Here is a 19,500-nt window from a genome sequence, read left to right on the forward strand (position 1 = left end):
AGTTTCAAAGAAAAATGTTAATTGGGCATAGACCTAAAAAAATTCCTAGAAGAACTCAAAAAGGATTTTCAAAATCAAATAGCAAAGGGTGCAGCTAGGTGGCATAGCGGATAAAGCACCAGCCTTGGAGTCAGGAGTACCTGGGTTCAAATCTGGTCTCAGACAAAAACCTAAAAAAAAAAAATCAAATAGCAAAGGTGGAGGAAGAAATAGGAAAAGAAATGAGAATGATGCAAGAAAATGTTGGGGAAAAGTCAACAGCTTTATAAAGGAGGATAAAAAAATGCTGAAGAAAATAACACCTTAAAAAGAATTAGTCGGATTGTAAAAGAGGCACAAAAATTCATTGAAGAAAAACTCCTTAAAAAGTAGAATTGGTCAAATGATAAAGGAGGGTCAAAATCTCACAAGAGAAAATATTGCTTAAAAAACTTAGAATCAGGCAGGTGAATGCTAATGACTCTCCGCAAGAAATCAAGAAACAACTTTTAAAAAGTCAAAAAAAATTAAAAAGATAGAAGAAAATATGAATTATCTCAGTGGAGAAACAATCTGAAAAAGTTATCAAAGAAATAGTGAATTTGAATAGTGAATTGAAATTGAAAATAGTAATTTTTTCCAATTACATGTAAAAATAGTTTTCAACATTCATTTTTTTTGCAAGGCAAATGAGGTTAAGTGGCTTGCCCAAGTCCACACAGCTAGGTAATTATTAAGTGTCTGAGGCTGGATTTGAACTCAGGTACTCCTGACTCCAGGGCTGGTGCTCTACCCACTGTGCCACCTAGCCACTCTGTCAACATTCATTTTTTATAAAATTTTGAGTTCCAAATATTTTTTTCCTCCCTTTTGCCTGTCTCCCCTTCCCAAGATGGCAAGCAATCTAATATTAGGAATGCATATGCAATCATAAACATAATTCCATAGTACTCATGTTATGAAAGAAGAAACAGAACAAAGGGGAAAAGCAATGAAAAACAAAAAACAAAAAAGGTGAAAAATAGCATGCTTTGATTTGCATTCAGACTCCATAGTTCATTCTCTGGATATGGTTAACATTTTCCATCATGAGTCTTTTGGAATTATCTTGGATCACTGTACTGCTGAGAAGGACTAAGTCACTTATAATTGATCATCATACAACATTACTGTTACTCTGTACAATATTATACTGATTCTATTCACTTTACTTGGCATCAGTTCATGCAAATCTTTCCAGATTTTCTAAAATCTACCTATTCATAATTTCTTATAGCGTACTAGTATTCTATTACATTCATTTAACTCAACTTGTTCATCCATTCCCCAATTGATGGAGTCCTTCAACTATAAATATTTTTGTACATGTAGATTCATTTTCCATTTTTAATGATATCTTTGGGAAATATTTGCCTTTTGTAATCCTATTGTTGGATCAAAGGGTATGCACAGTTTCATTGCCCTTTAGGTATACTTCCAAATTGTTCTCCAGAATGGTTGCCTCACTTTACAATTCCACCAACAATTGCATTAGTGTCTCAATTTTTCCACATCTTCACCAATATTTATCATTTTTCCTTTTCTGTCATATTGGTCAATCTGATAGATATGAGGTGGTACTTCATAGTTATTTTAATTTGTATTTCTCTAATCAACAGTGATTTAGAGCACTTTTTCATATGACTATAGATAGTTTTAATTTCTACACCTGAAATCTGCCGGTTTGTATCCTTTGATTTTTTTAATTGGGGAACAATTTATATTCTTATAAATTTGACTGGGTCCTTTATATATTAAAAGACTTTAATCAGAGACACTGGTTGTAAAAATTTCCCATCTTTCTGCTTTCCTTTTTTTTTTGTGGGGCAATGGGGTTAAGTGACTTGACCAAGGTCACACAGATAGTAAATAGAAGGTGTCTGAGAGGAGAGATAACTTAAGAATTATTAGTCTTCAAGGACTATTAACTTTAATTTAGGGGAAAAAACCTGATATCTTATTGTCTGAGCTTGCTATCTCTTATACTTTATGTTTCTTCCTTAAGGATATGATTTCTCTCTCATCACACTCAATTTGGATCAATGTACAACATAGAAACAATGTAAAGACTGACAAATTGCCTTCTGTGGGAGGGGAGTAAGATTAGGGGGAAAAATTGTAAAACTCAAAATAAATAAAATCTTTAAAATTAAAAAAAAAAGAATTATTGGTCTTCCTGAATACTAGGATCAAAGGAAGACCTAGATATCACATTTCAATAAATTATTAAAGAAAACCGCTCTGATACTGTAGAATCAGAGGGTAAAATAAAAATTGAAAGAATACGCCAATCACCTCCTGAAAGAGAGCCCCAAAATGAAAACTTTCGGGAATATTGTAGGCAACCCTCAGAGCTCCCGGGTCAAGGAGAAAATATTGCAAGCAGCCAGAAAGGAATATTCCAAATACCATAGTATCACAGTCAGAATAACACAAGATTTAGTAGCTTCCATGTTAAAGAATTGGAGGTCTTGTGGCAGCTAGGTGGCGCAGTGGATAAAGCACCAGCCCTGGAGTCAGGAGTACCTGGGTTCAAATCCAGTCCCAGACACTTAATAATTACCTAGCTGTGTGGCCTTGGGCAAGCCATTTAACCTCGTTTGCCTTGCAAAAACCTAAAAAAAAAAAAAAGAATTGGAGGTCTTGGAATGTCATATTCTGCAAAGCAAAGGAGTTGGAATTACAACCGTGAATAACCTTCCCAGCAAATCTGTGTATAATCCTTCAGGAAAAAAATGTATATTAATGAAATAAAGGACTTCCAAACATTTCTGAGCTAAAATGAAAATCTGGCATTCAAGCACATGATTCAAGAAAAACATAAAAAGGTAAAAAAGAGTAATCATTAGGGATTCAATAGCGATTTACATTCTATATGGGAAGGTAATACTTATAACTCCAAAGAACTTAATATAAGGACAGCTTGAAAGAGTATATATGTAGAGGGCACTGATATGAGTTGACTATGATGGAATGATTGCCAAAAAATAAAACTGAATGAGAGAGATGTACAGAGAGGAGGGTGAAAGGAGAGGTCATGGGGTAAAATTATCTTGTATGAAAGAGACACAAAGGGAAGAACTTTTACAGTGAAGGGGAAGATGGGGAGTGGAGGATAATACTTGAATCTTACTCTTATCAGAATTGGCTAAAAAGAGGGAATAACATACTCACTTGGGTAAAGAAATATATCTTGTCCTATAGGAAAGTGGGGGGGAGGGAAGAAGAAATAGGGAAAATGATAGAAGGGAGAGTGTTATGGGGAAAGTGGTGATTAGAAGCAAAACAGACTTTTGAGGGGAGACAGGGTAAAAGGAGAGAGACAGAGAGACAGAGACAGAAAGAGAGAAAGAGACAGAGAGGCAGAGACAGAAAGAGACAGAGAGAAACTGAGAGAGACAGAGAGAGAAACAGAGAGAGAGAGAGAGACAGACAGACAGACAGACAGAGAGACAGAGAGAGACAGAGAGACAGAGAAGGATAAATGGGGAAAAATACGTTAAAGGGAAATACTCAGTAATCATAACAATGAATATGAATGGGAAGAACTCACCCATAAAGTGGAAGAAGATAGCAGAGTGGATTAAAAACCAGAATTTGACAATATATTGTTTTCAACAAACACACTTGAAACAGAGAGACATACACAGAATAAAAATAAGGGACTTGAGTAGGTTCTTTTATGTTTCAACTGATATAAAAAAGTAGGTTTAGCAATCATAATCTTAAACAAAGCACGATTTAATTAAAAGAAATAAGTAGGGAAAATATACTTTGCTAAGAGGTAACATAGACAATGAAGTAATAACAATACTATATATATATATATATATATATATATATATATATATGCACCAAATTGTATAGCATTCTTAAATTTGCATGAATTACAGGAGGAAATGGACAATAAAGCTATACTAATGTGGATCTCAACTGTCCCCTCTCAGAACTACATAAATCTAAGACAAAAATAAATAAGTTAAGGAGATGAACAGAATTTTAGAAAAATTAGAAATAATAAACCTCTGACGAAAATTGGATGGGAATAGAAAGGAATATGTTCTTTTCTTTTGCTCCATGGCACCTACACAAAAATTTACCATGTATCAGGGCATCAAAACTTCACAGTCAAAAGCAGAAAGCAGGAATGTTGAGGGCATTCTTTAAAGATCATAATATAATAATGTTACATTCAATAAAGTGCCATGAAAACATAGGTTAAAAATTAATTGCAAACTGCATCTAATCCTAAAGAATGAGTGGGGCAAAAGTATGAATCATTAAAACAATCAACAATTTCATCAAAGAGAATGATAACAATTGGGCAACATCAAAATTTATGGAATGCAGCCAAAGCAGTACATACAAAATTTTGTATGTCTAAATACAAACATCAATAAAATAGAGAAGAGCAGATCAATGAATTGGGCATACAACAACAAAAAAAAGAAAAATTAGAAGAACAAATGTAAAACCCCCAATTACACATCAAATTGGAAACCTTGAAAATCAAAGAAAAGATTTAAAAAATTTAAAGTAAGAAAACAATTGAACTAATAAGTAAAATTAGGCACTGGTTTAATGGGATGGGGAACAATAAAATAAATTAATCATTGGTTAATTTGGTTTTTTTAAGGTATTTGCGAGTGGCTTGCCCAAGGCCACACAGCTAGGTAATTATTAAGTTTCTGAGGCCAGATTTGAACTCAAATACTCCTGACTTCAGGGCTGGTGCTCTGTCCACTGTGCCACCTAGCTGCCCCAGTTAATTTGATTTTAAAAAGAGGAAAACCAAATTACCAATATCAAAAATGAAAAAGTGAATTATTAGGAGCTATTTTGCCTAATGATATGTCAATAAATCTGACAACCTAACTACAATGGATACATATTTTTAAAAAATTAAATAGCTCAAATTAACAGAAAAAGATATTTAAATAACCTTAGAAAAACCTCAGAAAAACAAATTGAATAAACCATTTATGAACTCCCTAAGAACCAAAAAACTCAGGACCAGGAGTATCACAAGTAAAATCTACCAAACATTCAAATAATAATTAATTCTAAAGCTATATAAACTATTTGAAAAAAACTGGCAAAAGACTCCTATCAAATATCTTTTATGATACACATATCAAAACAGGGAAAGAAAACTATAGACTAATTTCCTTAAATGCAAAAAAAATCTTTTGACAAAATACAACACTCATTACTATTTAAAAATTGTTAAAGCATAGAAGCAAATAGAACTGGGGCAGCTAGTTGGCACAATGGATAGAGCACCGGTCCTGGAGTCAGAAGGACCTGAGTTCAAATTCAGCTTCAGACACTTAATAGTTCTTTGCTATATGACCTTGGGCAAATCACTTAACCCCATTGCCTTAAATAAAAAAAAAATTAAATTAAAAAAAAATAAATAGAACTTTCCTTAAAATGATAAGTATTATCTATCTAAAATCATCAATAAGCATTATCTTTAATGGCAATAAGCTAGAAGCTTTGCCAGTAATATCAGGGGTGAAGAAGGATGTCGGTTATCACCACTATTACCCAATATTGTACCAGAAAATATTGCACTATAGCAATTAGAGAAGAAAAAACAAATTAAAAGGAATTAGAAGAGGAAATGAAGAAAGAAAAGGGTCTTTCTTTGCAGATAATATACTTAGTCACACAGAATCAGCTAAAAATCATGTTGAAATAATAGCTTCAGCAAAGTTGCAGGATATAAAATAAATCCACATCAATCATCAGTATTTCTATATCTCCCAATGAAGTCCAGCAGGAAGAAATAGAAAGAGCAATTTCATTTAAAATAGCTAGGGGCAGCTAAGTAACACAGTGGATAGAGCACTGGCCCTGGAGTCAGGAGGACCTGAGTTTCAAATCTGAGCTCAGACATTTAATAATTACTTAGCTGTGTGACCTAGAACAAGTCACTTAATCCCCCACTGTCTTACCAAAAAAAGTAAAAAATAAAATAAAATAATTGTAAGCAATATAAAATATTTGAGCATTTACCTGTCAAGACAAACTCAGGAACTATTTGATCACATTCACAAAACACTTTTCACAAAATGAAGTCAGATCTAAATATCAGGAGAAATATTTATTACTCATGGGTTGACTGAGCCAATATAACAAAAATGACAATTTCATCTTAATTACTCTTCAGTCTCATACCAAACTACTAAAAATTATTTATAGAACTAGAAGAAATAATAACAAAATTCATCTGGCAGAGCAAAAGATCAAGAATATCAAGTGAATTAGTTGGGAAAAAATGTGAAGAAAAGTGACCTACCAGTACCAAGTCTTAAATTGTATTACAAAGCAGTAATTATCAGAACAACTGCATATAAATCAACATTTCATACTATATATCAAGATGAGATCTCAATGAGTATATGATTTGGATATAAAGGGAGATAGCATAAGCAAATTAGAGAATCAGGGAATATCATACCTGGTGAATCTATAAATTAGGGAAGTGTTTATGACAAAAGATACAGAGAACACTACGGGAAGTAAAATGGATACTTGTGACTGCACAACATTTAAAAGGTTTTACACTAACAAATTCAATACAATCAAGATTAGAAGGAAAGCAGAAAACTGAGAAAACATTTTTATAGCAATTTTTCTGAAAAAGATCTGATTTCTCAAATATGTAAAGAAATGAGTCAAATCTATAAGGAAATAAATCATTCTCCAACTGATCAAAAGATATGAGCAGGCAGTTTTCAAAAGAAGAAATAGAAGCTATCTAGAGTCATATGAAAAAATACTCTAAATCCCTACTGATTAGAGAAATGCAAATTAGAACAATTTTGAGGTACCACCTCATACCTATCAGATTGGCTAATATGACAGAAAAGGGAAATCATAAATTTTGGTAAAGATGTGGGAAAATTAGAAGAATGTTCTGTTGATGGAGTTGTGGTATATGATTGGTCTCTAAAAAAGTGATTAATGTTTCAAAAAAACCTGGAAAGATATAGGAACTGATGTAAAGTGAAGTGAGTAGTGATCAAAGACAATTTGGAAGGACTTAGAATGAAAAATGCTATTTAGATCCAGAGAAAGAACCGATGGAGTCCGAATGCAGATTAAAGCATTGTTTTATTTTTTTAACTTTATTTGTCTTGGGATTTTTTTTTTGGCTTGTTTTTTGTCTGTTTTTTTTTTTCCCCAACATGACTGACATGGGAATATATTTTGCATGACTTCACATGTATTATCTATATCAATGTGTTTGCCTTCTCTAGAAGGGGGAAAGGGGAAGGAAAATTTTTAAAAATAAATGTTAAAAATTGTTTTTACCTATAATTGGAAAATATTAAATATAAAAATTTTTAAATCATCATTCTGAGAAGGGATCCTTAGGCTTCATCACACTGCCAAAGGGAGCCATAACTTAGGAAAAAATGTTAAGAACTTATTGTAAGTCTCTTGAGGGGAGAGAATGTCATACTTTCCTTTATGTTTTCCCCTGAAGTCAACAGGAGCTTAATAAATAGCTTGTGTTAGCTTGTGATTCCATTTCCTTCTCCAAGGTAGCCACACTTACCTTTGGCTCAGTGTTTTTGGAGTTTACTCCAATTTAGACCCAGAGAAGCAAAAGGATTCCCTAGTCTCCAACTCAATATCCCTCTCTGCCCCTGGACCTTGCCCCAGTACCTATACTGGAACTCTGTTTTCAGGGAGGAGCTAAGGGCTCACGTCCAAGTTCAAATCCTTTCAATTTGACTGGAAAGGTTTTTCTGATCACCTGATGGGCTTTTCAGGGCCAATTTTCAGAAGGAGGAGTTACATAAAAAGAGATGGTCCATGTTCACTTGCTGGCTGAGGAGACTCCAAAGCAGCTGATTCCAATCCCAGACATCTCTAGGTACTCAGATCTGCAGGTAACTTCCTTCAGTACTTTTCAAGCTCTGGGTACCCTTCCCTTCTAAAACCCCCATCACAAGGGATACTGGTGGTTCTACCAGTGTAGGCAGACAAGGACCCTGGATATGTGCTATGTGTATGTGCTGTGCTCTTGGGTATGTTTGTATGTGAATACCAAGAGTACTGAGACCTGGATTCTGCTTCTGATGGTGCCACTAATTCATTGTGATAACTGAGCAAATTGCTGTGCCTGTCTGGACCTCAGTTTCCTCCTCTAGAAAATAAGAGAATTGGACTAGATCACTGAAATTCATGTACCTGTGGATAAAGTGCAGGGGGTTGTGAATTTGGTTAAAAAAAAAAGATATATCTTTATTTTCACCAACTCTGAACAGAAATTTAACACTTCCTTCAAATATTTAAACTATTATTTGGAGAACAAACTCAAAGATTTCATCAGACTCCCAGGGGGGTCTAAGAGTCCCAAAAGGCTAAGAACCTATGGGCTAGCTTATTTTTCAATCCCCTTCCAAATCTAATATTCCATGATTTGCCTATATCCATGAAATGGAAGGGAGAGGTGGCATCTGAAGACCTCCACTTACCCATGAAGCTGGAAACCCTCCAACAAGAGCAGGATTAAAAGTCATCTCCTATTTGTTCCAGGACCCTCTTGCCTGATATTAGTTCAGGTCTGGGCCCTTATTTTGGGAAGCAGAGGTTCTGAGCTAAAGATAATATGAACCTTAGAGAAAATTCATCCTGTCCATCCTATTTTTAGTTGTACATAGGAGTCAATTCTCCCACACTCCCAGAGTCTCATCTCTCAATACTGGAAAGGATTCACTATTATTTTGAGGGACCAATATGTCTTTGGAGATCCAAGGTGCAGCTCTTTCCATAAACTGTTCCATAAACTGAGTGGTCTCCTGGAGAGTCCTACTCCCATTCTTGACTCCCTCAAAACTCACTTTGACCTCTTTCTTTTTATTTCCATTTAGACAGTGAAGATGGTGGCTTTCGTCTCTATTACAGAGCTTCTCTTGGCTTTTGTTGTCTTCTGCCTGATCTTCTGCATCATTGAGTCTTATACTCACAGGGTCCCCAAAGGACTCAAGAGCCCACCTGGACCCTGGGCTTGGCCTCTGATTGGCAACATCTTGACTCTGGGGAAGAATCCTCACTTGGCTCTGACCCAACTGAGAGAGAAGTATGGGGATGTGATGCAGATTCAGATTGGCTCCACCCCAGTGCTTGTGCTGAGTGGCCTCGAAACTATCCGGCAGGCCCTGGTGAAGCAAGGGGATGACTTCAAAGGTCGACCTGACCTCTACAACTTCTCCTTAATTGCGGATGGCGAGTCCATGGCTTTTGGTGCTGACTCAGGGGAAGTATGGGCAGCTCGAAAAAAGCTGGCCCAGAATGCTCTGAAGGCCTTCTCTGTGTCCTCTTCCCCATCCTCTTCCTCCTGTTACCTGGAGGAGCATGTGAAGAAGGAGGCTGAATGTTTGATCCAAAAATTCCAAGAACTGATGGATGGGACAGGACGCTTTGACCCCTATGATCATGTGGTGGAATCTGTGGCCAACGTCATAGGCGCCATGTGTTTTGGCCAGCGCAGTGCCCATGAGAACCAAGAACTGCTGAATATCATTACCAAGAGTCATGAATTTGTTGAGACTGCCTCCTCAGGCAATCCTGTTGACTTCTTCCCCATCCTTCGCTACTTTCCAAATCCCAAGTTGCAAAGGTTCAAGGATTTCAACCAGAGATTCTTAAAATTCATGCAGAAAACCGTCCAAGAACACTACAGGGACTTTGATCAGGTAAATGCACCCTCACTCCTTAATCTCAGAGTGTAGGACTTCTTACTTTTAGCCTAGATGACATAGTGGGTATGAGCAGTGAAGTCAGGAAGACCTGAGTTCAAATCTAGCCTTGGAGACCACTTAGCTGTGCAGTTGGGAAAATGGATATAATAAAAGCACCTACTTTTCAGGGTTATTGTGAGGATCAAATGAAATAACTCTGTAAAGCTCTTTACAAAAGAGTTAGAATATTAGTCATCACCTATTAGTGAGTTTACATTTCTTAAATGACCTTCACAACCCTGTGAAATAAATATCATTATCTCTTTTTTTCCTGCAAGAGAGTAAAGAGAGGTCTAAAGAATCTGAATGACTTGCTTTGGTTACACAAATAGGAGCAGAGCTCAGATCCCAACACAGCTTCCCTGACTCTAAATCGAAGGATTTCTCTATTAGCATGAGAATAGAAGCAAAGCTCTGAAATAAGAAAGATGAAGGTAACAGATAATCCTGAAAAAGTTTTGGGATGGGAGTCAAGAGATCTGAAATTGAGTCATAGAATCAAAATCTCATGCTAGCGACTTAGACCATACAAGTGTGTTGTGGTTCTGGTAACTGCTTTCCCACATGAACATTCTTTTATTTCTTTTAAAATTAATGTAAACTAATAAAATTGATTAATTTTTATAAAGTGAGAATCTGCCTTCTGTCCTTCCCTCTTCTTATAGAGAAAAAAAATAGAACCCCAGTGACAAACATGCATAGTCAAGCAAAACAAATTCTCATACTGGCTATGTCCAGAAAGAAAAAAAAAAGAATGTGTTTTAGTCTATACTCTAAACCCATCAGCTCTCTGTCAAAGGTGGGTAATATGTTTCATCACGAATCCTCTGGCATAGAAAGGTATTTTGAAATCATTTAGTCCAAGCTCCTCATTTTTGCAGAAGAAGAAACTGAGGCTTAGGGAAAGGAACAGACATATATCCAAGTTCACACAGCTAATTAGCATCCTGGTCCCAGGACCATTTCTCTTTTTTTTAAATCATTTTATTTATTTTAAACATTCTTTTCTTTTTAAATTTTGAATTCCAAATTTTCTCCCACCCTCCCACTCCCTACCACACCCACTAAGAAGACAGGCAATATGATACCAATTATACATGAGAAATCATATAAAACATTTCTATATTAACTATATTTCCAAAAAAAAGAAAGAAAAAAATATACTTCAATTTGCTCTCAGAGTTCATCATTTCTTTCTCTGGAGGTAAAGAACATTTTTTTAATCATGAATCATTTTACTGATCAGAGTAAGCACCTTTTTCACAATTGGTCATCATTCCAATATTGTTGTTACTATGTATAATAATTTCCCAGTTTTTCTCATTTCACTTTGCACCAATTCATAGAGACCTTGCCATGTTTTTTTCTGAGCTACCCCCTTGTCATTTCTTATAGCTCAACACTTCTCCATCACAATCATAAACCACAGCCTGTTCAGTCACTCCCCAGTGGAGAGCTTCTCCTTGCTTTTCCATTCTTTGCTATCACAAAAAGAGTTCCCATCCATATGTAAACTTTTTTGTTTATATGTTAACTCTTTGTCTATTGTGTAGACACTTTTCACTGCCCTGTTGATAAATTTCTTAGGTGTTATTATATCATCATCCTGTAGAGTAATGAATAGTTTAACTTTATCAAGTCCCATATGGTTACTTCTTCATGTTTATCTTCCTTCCTACTAACAAGTTCTGTGACATAGAATAACTCACATCTCCTCTCTAGGCCTCAATTTTCTTCTGTATAAAATGAAGTTATGAATTCCTGCCCTATCTACTGTATAGGAGAATTTTGAGAATTAAATAGAAGGTGAAAGTGCTTTGAAGAAATATATACTGCTCTGTGCATATCAGGGGTGATTGTGAGTGGTCATTGTTCACCCACTGAAACTCTATATCCAAAAGGCTAATTGTCTTCTTTGGGAGGTAGAGGAGGAAGTCAGTGTTAGTTTTCATCTATGTTCTTGGAATTGAAACAGAATCTCTATATTCAAGTACATTGCAGAAAGAAATGCCAGTGGATTTCCTGACCACACATATGGTCCCTTCATCTGGATTAGGGGTATGTTGCCCTATGACCCTCTTCTTGAATGGGTCCGTCCTTGGGGATTATCTTTTGTAGGGTTCACAAAACTGCCTCTGAGTCCAGAATCCCCAGGAGAGACAAATGGTGCCACCAACTTTGAGATTCATGGAGGAGAGAGTAATTATAATATGACCTCTTTGTTTGTCCTTTCTTTCAGAATAATATTCAAAGCATCACTGGGGCTCTGTTCAAACACATCCAGGAAAAGGCTCAGGGGAACATGAGGACCAATATACCTGAGAGGTTGATCACCAATCTCATCAATGACATCTTTGGAGCTGGTAGGAGTCAGTTTTCCCTTACTCTGACTAGGATTAAATAATTTTTCTTCTTTAGTATCCCAACCTTCACGTGGGTATCCCAGATGAGATTGCCCTAGATTCATGGTGTCAAAAATCATTGCTTATAAACTCCCATTGAAATGTTCACTTTAAAAAAAATATTTTATATGAATGTATAATCTATTCCTCTTAATATCCCCCATTGAACAACAATTTTTTAAAAGCCTGAAAAATAAAACAAAAAAAACTTTCATCATAAAAACATGTATTCCACAAAAACATATTGCTACATTGGCCATGCCTGGAAATACAATTCACTCTCTGCATTGTAAGTTCATCATGTGTCTCTATCAGCTGGTGAGTCTTTGGGACTTGGAGTTTTTCATGGCATTGAGGAGATTTCTAAAGCTTTTCAGTTTCAAAGTTTTTTCCTTTTTTTTTTTAGGTTTTTTTGCAAGGCAATGGGGTTAAGTAGCTTGCCCAAGGCCACACAGCTAGGTAATTATTAAGTATCTGAGGTCAGATTTGAACTCAGGTACTCCTGGCTCCAGGGCCAGTGCTCTCCACTGTGCCACCTAGCCACCCCTCAAAGCTATTTTCAAAGTTGTTTTTCTCTACAGTGTCATTTTGCAAATTGTTCTTTCACTTCAATCTGCATCAGAAGTCTTCTCAATTTTTTTCTGACACTGACCATTTTGTCATTTCTTATGCCAGAAAACTATCCCAGTATATAATATAGTATAATTGGTTTTGCTGTTCTCCAATAGGAAGACCAACCCCTAGAAATGCTATAAACATTTTTGTTCTTAATTCCTTCTTCTTTTTGGTCTTCTTAGGGCTTAGGTTTACTAGTGGTATAGCTGGGTCAAAAGGGAAGGTACAGTTTAGTAACTTTGGAACACCATTTTACAGCTCCATTAGATCCTAAAATGCCTGCTTTTTCAAAGTTCCTTTAAATTTGTCATTTTCTATTTTTCAGTCTTAGGGCTGAAAGTTGAAGTCTCAAATTTCCTTTAATTTCCATCTCTCCTTATTATTGACTCCTGTAACATACTAGAAAGACAGGAACTGATGATACTCACTAAGTTCTGGGCTCCTTTGAAGGGCATGGGGGGTTCTCTCTCTGGAGATTGCCCAGGAGAGCAGAAGAAGCCCCAAGATCACATGTGCTAAGCTCACTTCGTTCTCTGATGGTTCCCTCCCCCCGATCCACTCTGTCCAGGCTTTGACACAATCACCACAATCATTTCCTGGAGCCTCCTGTACCTTGTGACAAAGCCTGAAGTCCAGAAGAAGATCCAGGAGGAGCTGGGTAAGTGAGTAAGATACTGGCCCATAGACATAGCATCTTAACGTTTGTGAAGTGCTTTACGTGACTCATCTCTTTCATATTGTTGTCACCGCAACCCTGTGAGAAGACTGCTGTGGTTATTGTCTCCCTTTTTTTGTTGGTTTGCTTTTGTTTTTTTACAAGGCAAATGGGGTTAAGTGGCTTGCCCAAGGTCACACATCTAGGTAATTAAGTGTCTGAGGCCAAATTTGAACTCAGGTCCTCCTGACTCCAGGGCCAGTGCTCACTGTGCCACCTAGCTGCCCCACTATTGTCTCCCTTTGATGAAGGAAGTCATTTTGTAGAGGTCAAATCAACAGGCATTAAAATGTGCCAGACACTGTGCTAATCACTGGGAGATTCATAGCATATCCATAAAAAAACCATAGCAGTCCCTGCCCTCAAGGAACTTCCATTCTAATGGAGAAGACAACATGTAAATAATTGCATAAAAAAAAAGGATAGATGGAGAGAGAGAGAGAGAGAGAGAGAGAGAGAGAGAGAGAGAGAGAGAGAGAATAGATAGATAGTAATAGATAAGAGAGAGAGAGATGGATGATAGATGATAGATAGATAGATAGATAGATAGATAGATAGATAGATAGATAGACAGATGATAGATAATAGATGACAGAGAGAAGAAGAAGAAGAAGAAGAAGAAGAAGAAGAAGAAGATGGAGAAGAAGAAGAAGGAAGGAGAAGAAAGGAGAAAGAGAAGGAGAAGAAGGAGAAGGAGGAAGGAGAAGAAAGGAGAAGGAGAAGAAGGAGAAGGAGGAGGAGGAGGAGGAGAAGAAGAAGAAGAAGAAGAAGAAGAAGAAGAAGAAGAAGAAGAAGAAGAAGAAGAAGAAAAAGAAGAGAAGGGAAGGGAAGAGAGGAAAGAGAGGAGAAGATAGAAGAAAGAAGAGAAGGGAAGAGAAGGGAAGAGAGAGGAGAAGGCAGGAAAGAGAGGGGGAGAAGAGGAAGGGGGAAGAGAAGGAAGGAGAGGAGAGGGGAACAGAGATGATAAATTTAAAATAATCCCCAGTGAGAGGCATTAGCATGAACTGGGACCTGAAGGAAGCCAGGGAAACAGGAGATGGAGATGACAAAGGAGAGAATTCCAAACCTGGGAGACAGCTAGTGATCATGCCCTGATTTGGAAGAGGGAGCACCATGTGTAAGGAAATGGGAAGAAGGCCAGTGCCACTGGATCACAGAGTATATGAAAGAAGTAAGGTATAGGAAGAATGGAAAGTTAAGAAGAGGCAGGGTTATGACAGGTTTTATAAGGCAGAAAAAAATTTTCTTTTGATCCAGGAGGCACCAGGAAGTCAGTGGAGTTTATTAACTAGGGAATGACAGGTCAGAACTGGGGGTTAGGCAGATCCATTTGACCACTGAGGAGAGGATGAGTTAGACTAGAGAGTCAAGGAGACCAAGGTGTGAGGAGATGAGGTTGTGGTTTGTTTCTAGTCACATAGCAAATGTCCAAGGTTGAAACAACCTCAGTGTCTCTAGATTGCACACCCAAAATGCAGTTTCCTGTAGCCCACCACCATAAACTCTTCATGATCTACTGAGAGGTGCTGGGGGTGGGTTGGAGAGGGGTAGGGGAAAGGCATTTTCCTACTCCTTCTGACTCTCCTCTCTTGTATAGATGAGGTGATCGGAAGAGATCGAAGACCTCTGCTGGCAGACAAGCCTCGGTTATCTTACTTGGAAGCCTTTATCCTGGAGATGTTCAGACATACCTCCTTTGTCCCTTTCACCATTCCCCACAGGTAAGACCCATTAGGTATTTCAGGATTCCTAGTTCATCAATCCCCTCCTCTCTGTCACCATTGCCACTAGCCTAGTTCAGGGTTCTATCCCTCTGCTGTGTCTCCCCCATCTTCTCTGATTCAAGTCCTGACCAAGACTTACAGAAGGTCTCCTCATAGAGGCCTCACTGCCACCTCCCTAGACCAGAACAGATTTTCCCTTTTCTCTCATTCTTCATCCCACTGCTCTGCAGACCATCATCTCCACTCTCTCACCACCTATGAGGAAGGTTCTGGCTCCCGTGACCACTTTGGGCTTCAAGAGGCTGAGTTTGGTCTTATCTGTTTGGATTCCATGGCTGCACCTGAACCTCCTGGTCATCCCCTACCTTGCCTTGATGTGGGGCCCTTCCACAACATAGCAGGGCCTGGAAGTGCTCACAGAGGACATGCTTCAGGGTCAACCCATAGATACACGTAGATATATTCAGAATAGATGGAAGGAAATCTGAAAGGGGGAGGACATAGCAGCTTTGTTTTGTAACTCTGAAGGAGAGAAAGAGAGGGTGGAAGGATGAAAAAAGGGGTGAAAATGGAGAGAGAGAGAGAGAGAGAGAGAGAGAGAGAGAGAGAGAGAGAGAGGAAGGGGGAGAGAGACAAGGGAGACAGATGAGAGAGACAGAGACACAGAGAGATAAACAGAGATAGACAGAGAGGGTGGAAAAGAAGAGAGAGACAAGAAAGATGATAGATAGAGACAAAGACACACAAGGAGAGCCTTTTTTCCCAACTAGATAGAGAGCTCCCTGAAGGCAGAGATAGTGTCTTCTCCTTCAGACTACTGTGAAAAGTGGCTAAGAGCAGTAGGAAAGGTACTTGAAGGAAATCCAGGATATGACTAGAAGGGGGTAGAAGAGAAATCATGTCTGGACCTTCCTTTCCACTACAGAGGCTGGGGAACTGTAGCAAACAGGACTTAGGGAAGGGTAGAGGAATGAAGCATGTCCTGGTCCACCCTTACCCCACTATCTTCTTGTCTGATGAAGTTCTCTTGTTCCTTTTAGCACAACAAGAGCCACGACTCTCAACAATTTCTACATCCCCAAGGGCACCTGTGTATTCATGAACCAGTGGCAGGTTAACCATGACCCGTGAGTCTTCCTTGGAACTGGTGGAGTTTGGACAGGGAGGCTTTGGTTTGTCTGACTATGTCTATCAGCCAAGTTGAGGATGCATGTAGTTGAGGAACCATCTGAGACCCACTTGAATAAACCTTTTCTAGTTTCTGTCTATCATGTGGGAAATTTGGGGTCTGCTTTTGGCCATGTGAAAGATACATGTGTCAAGAGCCAATTGGTTTGGTCTCAGAAAGCTGGATCTTGGAGCTGAGGTCCCTGTTGGGCTGAGGAATTGAAAGTGTCTCCAGAGCAGGACACCCATTCATAGGTCACCTGCAGGATTGCCCTTGCTCCCCCATTCTCTGAACCTCAGGCCAGATCTGAGGCTCTGACAGCTGTCTGGAGGTTATGTTCTATCTCCTCAGATCCCATTTCTCTTCCTGTGACAGGAAAATCTGGGGAGACCCATCAGTGTTCCGGCCAGAACGATTCCTCAGTGCAGATGGCACTATCAACAAGGTCCTAAGTGAGAAGGTGATCTTATTTGGTCTGGGAAAGAGGCGATGCATTGGGGAGACTATTGCCCGGTGGGAAGTCTTCCTCTTCTTGGCCAACCTGCTGCATCAGATGGAATTCAGTGTACCATCTGGAGTGAAGGTGGATATGACTCCAACCTATGGGTTGACCATGAAGCATGCCCGCTGTGAGCACTTCCAGGCCCGGCTTCGTTGCTCCAGGAATGGCTGAGCAGTCATTGTCCAGAGCTAGGTATAGGCTCCTTCTTCTCCCTCAGTTTACTCTGAGTTCATATTGGAGCTAGGCCAAGGAGTCATGTCCTTGGCAGTTGTATACATTGCTTCTCTAGTTGATTTTCATTTCTTCTGTCGTTCAAATCTATTAATTAGTGAAAGGAGGTGGGGCACAGACTTTTAGTGCTCATCAAACCTTTGTCAGAACAGCTCAAATTTGACAATGGGATCAAATGTTGACTTATCCTAAGTTTGTAATTCACTAAGATCACTCAGATTGTTTGCACACAAGTTCCTTTCTTGCCAAGCCTCTGAAACCTTGTACTTGTGAAGATGGTGTTGGATCCATGTGTAAGACAGCACTCATCTCTATTAAACTTCATCTTATGCAGGTGGTGTGATGTTCCCATCCTTCATCAACTGTGTTAGCTTTGTGCTAACCAACTTTGTTAACTAGTTTCCCAACTTTGGGCTTCTGCAGATTGGATAGGCCTTTATCCAAGTCACTGAGATAAATGTAAAATAATACAAGGCCATGCCCGGATCTATGGTACACTCTGCTGGAGACCTCCTTCCAAGATGCCATGGAGCCATTACTGACTATTCTTTGGATCCAGTCAAATCCAGCTAATTATACTATCATCAAGTCAAGGGTAGAGGAGCTTCTAATGATACACTTCTAAGTTTAATCTTAATTTAATGCATCATTATCATTCTCTCTATCACTTTGTTAAGTTCAAACAATCAGCAGAACAATAAATCAAGCTGTGATTCATAGTATTTGACAATTTCTGAGTTGTAAATGCTCACACTGAAAATTTTACATAAACTGGTTCAATTTGACTCCAGTACAAAGAACAGCATAAAAAATTTTATCAAATGATTTACTAAAAAATTCTAGCAGACATCATCTACATAAATTCCCTTGCTATTCTGGATTAGAAATGGCAAAGTATTATGGTTTTTAAATCATCTTATAGATTTGGCTTTGGAAGTCAAGTCAAAATTTATTTTTCATTATTCAGTTTTATATTACTTAGGTCCTTGTTCCTTTTCATTGGAATATATAATGGAAAATTAACATAAAAATAAAAATCAATAATGTACAGGGGGGCAGCTAGGTGGCACAGTAGACAGAGCTCCAACCCTGGAGTCAGGAGTAACTGAATTCAAATTCTCTCTCAGACACTTAATAATTACCTAGCTGTGTGGCCTTGGGCAAGCCACTTAACCCCATTTGCCTTGCAAAATAATAATAATAATAATAATGTACTGAATGAAGGGTGGTGGACAGAGTGTGGAACCCTGAGGGAGAGACAGGCAAATGTATATGCTATTCACATCAGACCCCATCCCACCTCCTTCGAACCCTAATAGAGACTGCCAAGGACCCTGAACAGAAGATTATTGAGAATAATGTGTTTACCTAGATTACTGGCCCTGATTCCAGTCTAGTTTCCATGAATATCATGGAAAGAAGTAACACCCATGGAGAAAGAGACCATTCTCTTTTTTTCCATAGATATATTCATTATTTTAATTAACCACTTTTAAAAAATTGTTATGAGAGATGACTTTCTGGGTAGAGGGGAGGGGGAGAATACTTTTGAAAATAAAGATGATATAAAACTAGGGATAATAAAAGAACATTTTCAAAAGTCCTTCACAGTGAAGATACATCCTTCCTTTCCAGACTTATTTCATATTACTTTCAAAATTCTACATTCTAACTACATAGGTTTATTTGCTATTTTATAAATTTGGCACAGAACATATTGACCTCTCAATGTATCTCTAAGAATCTTTAGTTGTTTTCAAGGGCCAGCTCAAGTGTTACTTCCTGTAAGAAGCCTTTCTGGGTCTCTTTATTTTTCTTCCTCAAATTCTCTTATATCTACTTTTCTTTTTACATTACCCCCCCCAGTTACATACAAAAGCAAATCTCAACATTTACTTCCAAAACCTTGAGTTCCAAATTGTCTCCCTTCCTCCCATCTCACTCCCCATACTGAGCAAGCCAGTTACTTAGTATAGGTTAAAAATTTGTAGCCATGACACTCATTACTATAATAGTCACATTGTAAAAATAAACATAATCCCTTTCCCCACAAAGAAAGATAAATTTCCAGAAAAATAAAGCTGGGGGGGGGGGCGGGAAGAGTGTGCTTCAATCTGTATTCAGACACCATCAGCTCTGGCATTGGGATGGATAGCATTCTTTGTTATAAGTCCATCAGAGAAATTGCTTCACTCTTTTTTTTCCCACAATTGCTATTGCTAGCTATATGTCTCTCCATTCCTCTTTCCCCCACCCCCATTTATTCTATTCTCTCTTGAAGGAGGCTATTCTAACCCCCACTAACATGCACTACAGACCAACTACCCCATCACGTAAACCAGAGGAACAGCAGCAAGCCTTGGC

At 38.1% G+C, this 19,500-nt stretch overlaps 1 protein-coding gene across 1 annotated transcript; it reads left to right on the top strand.

The window, feature by feature from the left end:
- Positions 1–7,805: 7,805 nt before the first annotated feature.
- Positions 7,806–18,758, top strand: LOC141520837 (cytochrome P450 1A2-like). Its single transcript, XM_074232714.1, has 7 exons — positions 7,806–7,925; positions 8,910–9,734; positions 12,019–12,142; positions 13,365–13,454; positions 15,109–15,232; positions 16,276–16,362; positions 16,779–18,758. The coding sequence occupies exons 1-7, from the start codon at positions 7,842–7,844 to the stop codon at positions 17,074–17,076; spliced, it is 1,632 nt and encodes a 543-aa protein (XP_074088815.1). The 5' UTR covers positions 7,806–7,841; the 3' UTR covers positions 17,077–18,758.
- The last annotated feature ends 742 nt before the right edge of the window (positions 18,759–19,500 follow it).

The sequence above is a fragment of the Macrotis lagotis genome, chromosome 4, assembly GCF_037893015.1.
Source record: "Macrotis lagotis isolate mMagLag1 chromosome 4, bilby.v1.9.chrom.fasta, whole genome shotgun sequence".
NCBI classification, from domain to species: domain Eukaryota; kingdom Metazoa; phylum Chordata; class Mammalia; order Peramelemorphia; family Peramelidae; genus Macrotis; species Macrotis lagotis.

Coding starts and splice junctions, on each gene's coding strand:
- LOC141520837 (XM_074232714.1), top strand. CDS start 7,842: ATGGTCCATGTTCACTTGCTGGCTGAGGAGACTCCAAAGCAGCTGATT. Junction 7,926..8,909: donor CTAGGTACTCAGATCTGCAG/GTAACTTCCTTC, acceptor ATTTCCATTTAG/ACAGTGAAGATGGTGGCTTT. Junction 9,735..12,018: donor ACTACAGGGACTTTGATCAG/GTAAATGCACCC, acceptor CCTTTCTTTCAG/AATAATATTCAAAGCATCAC.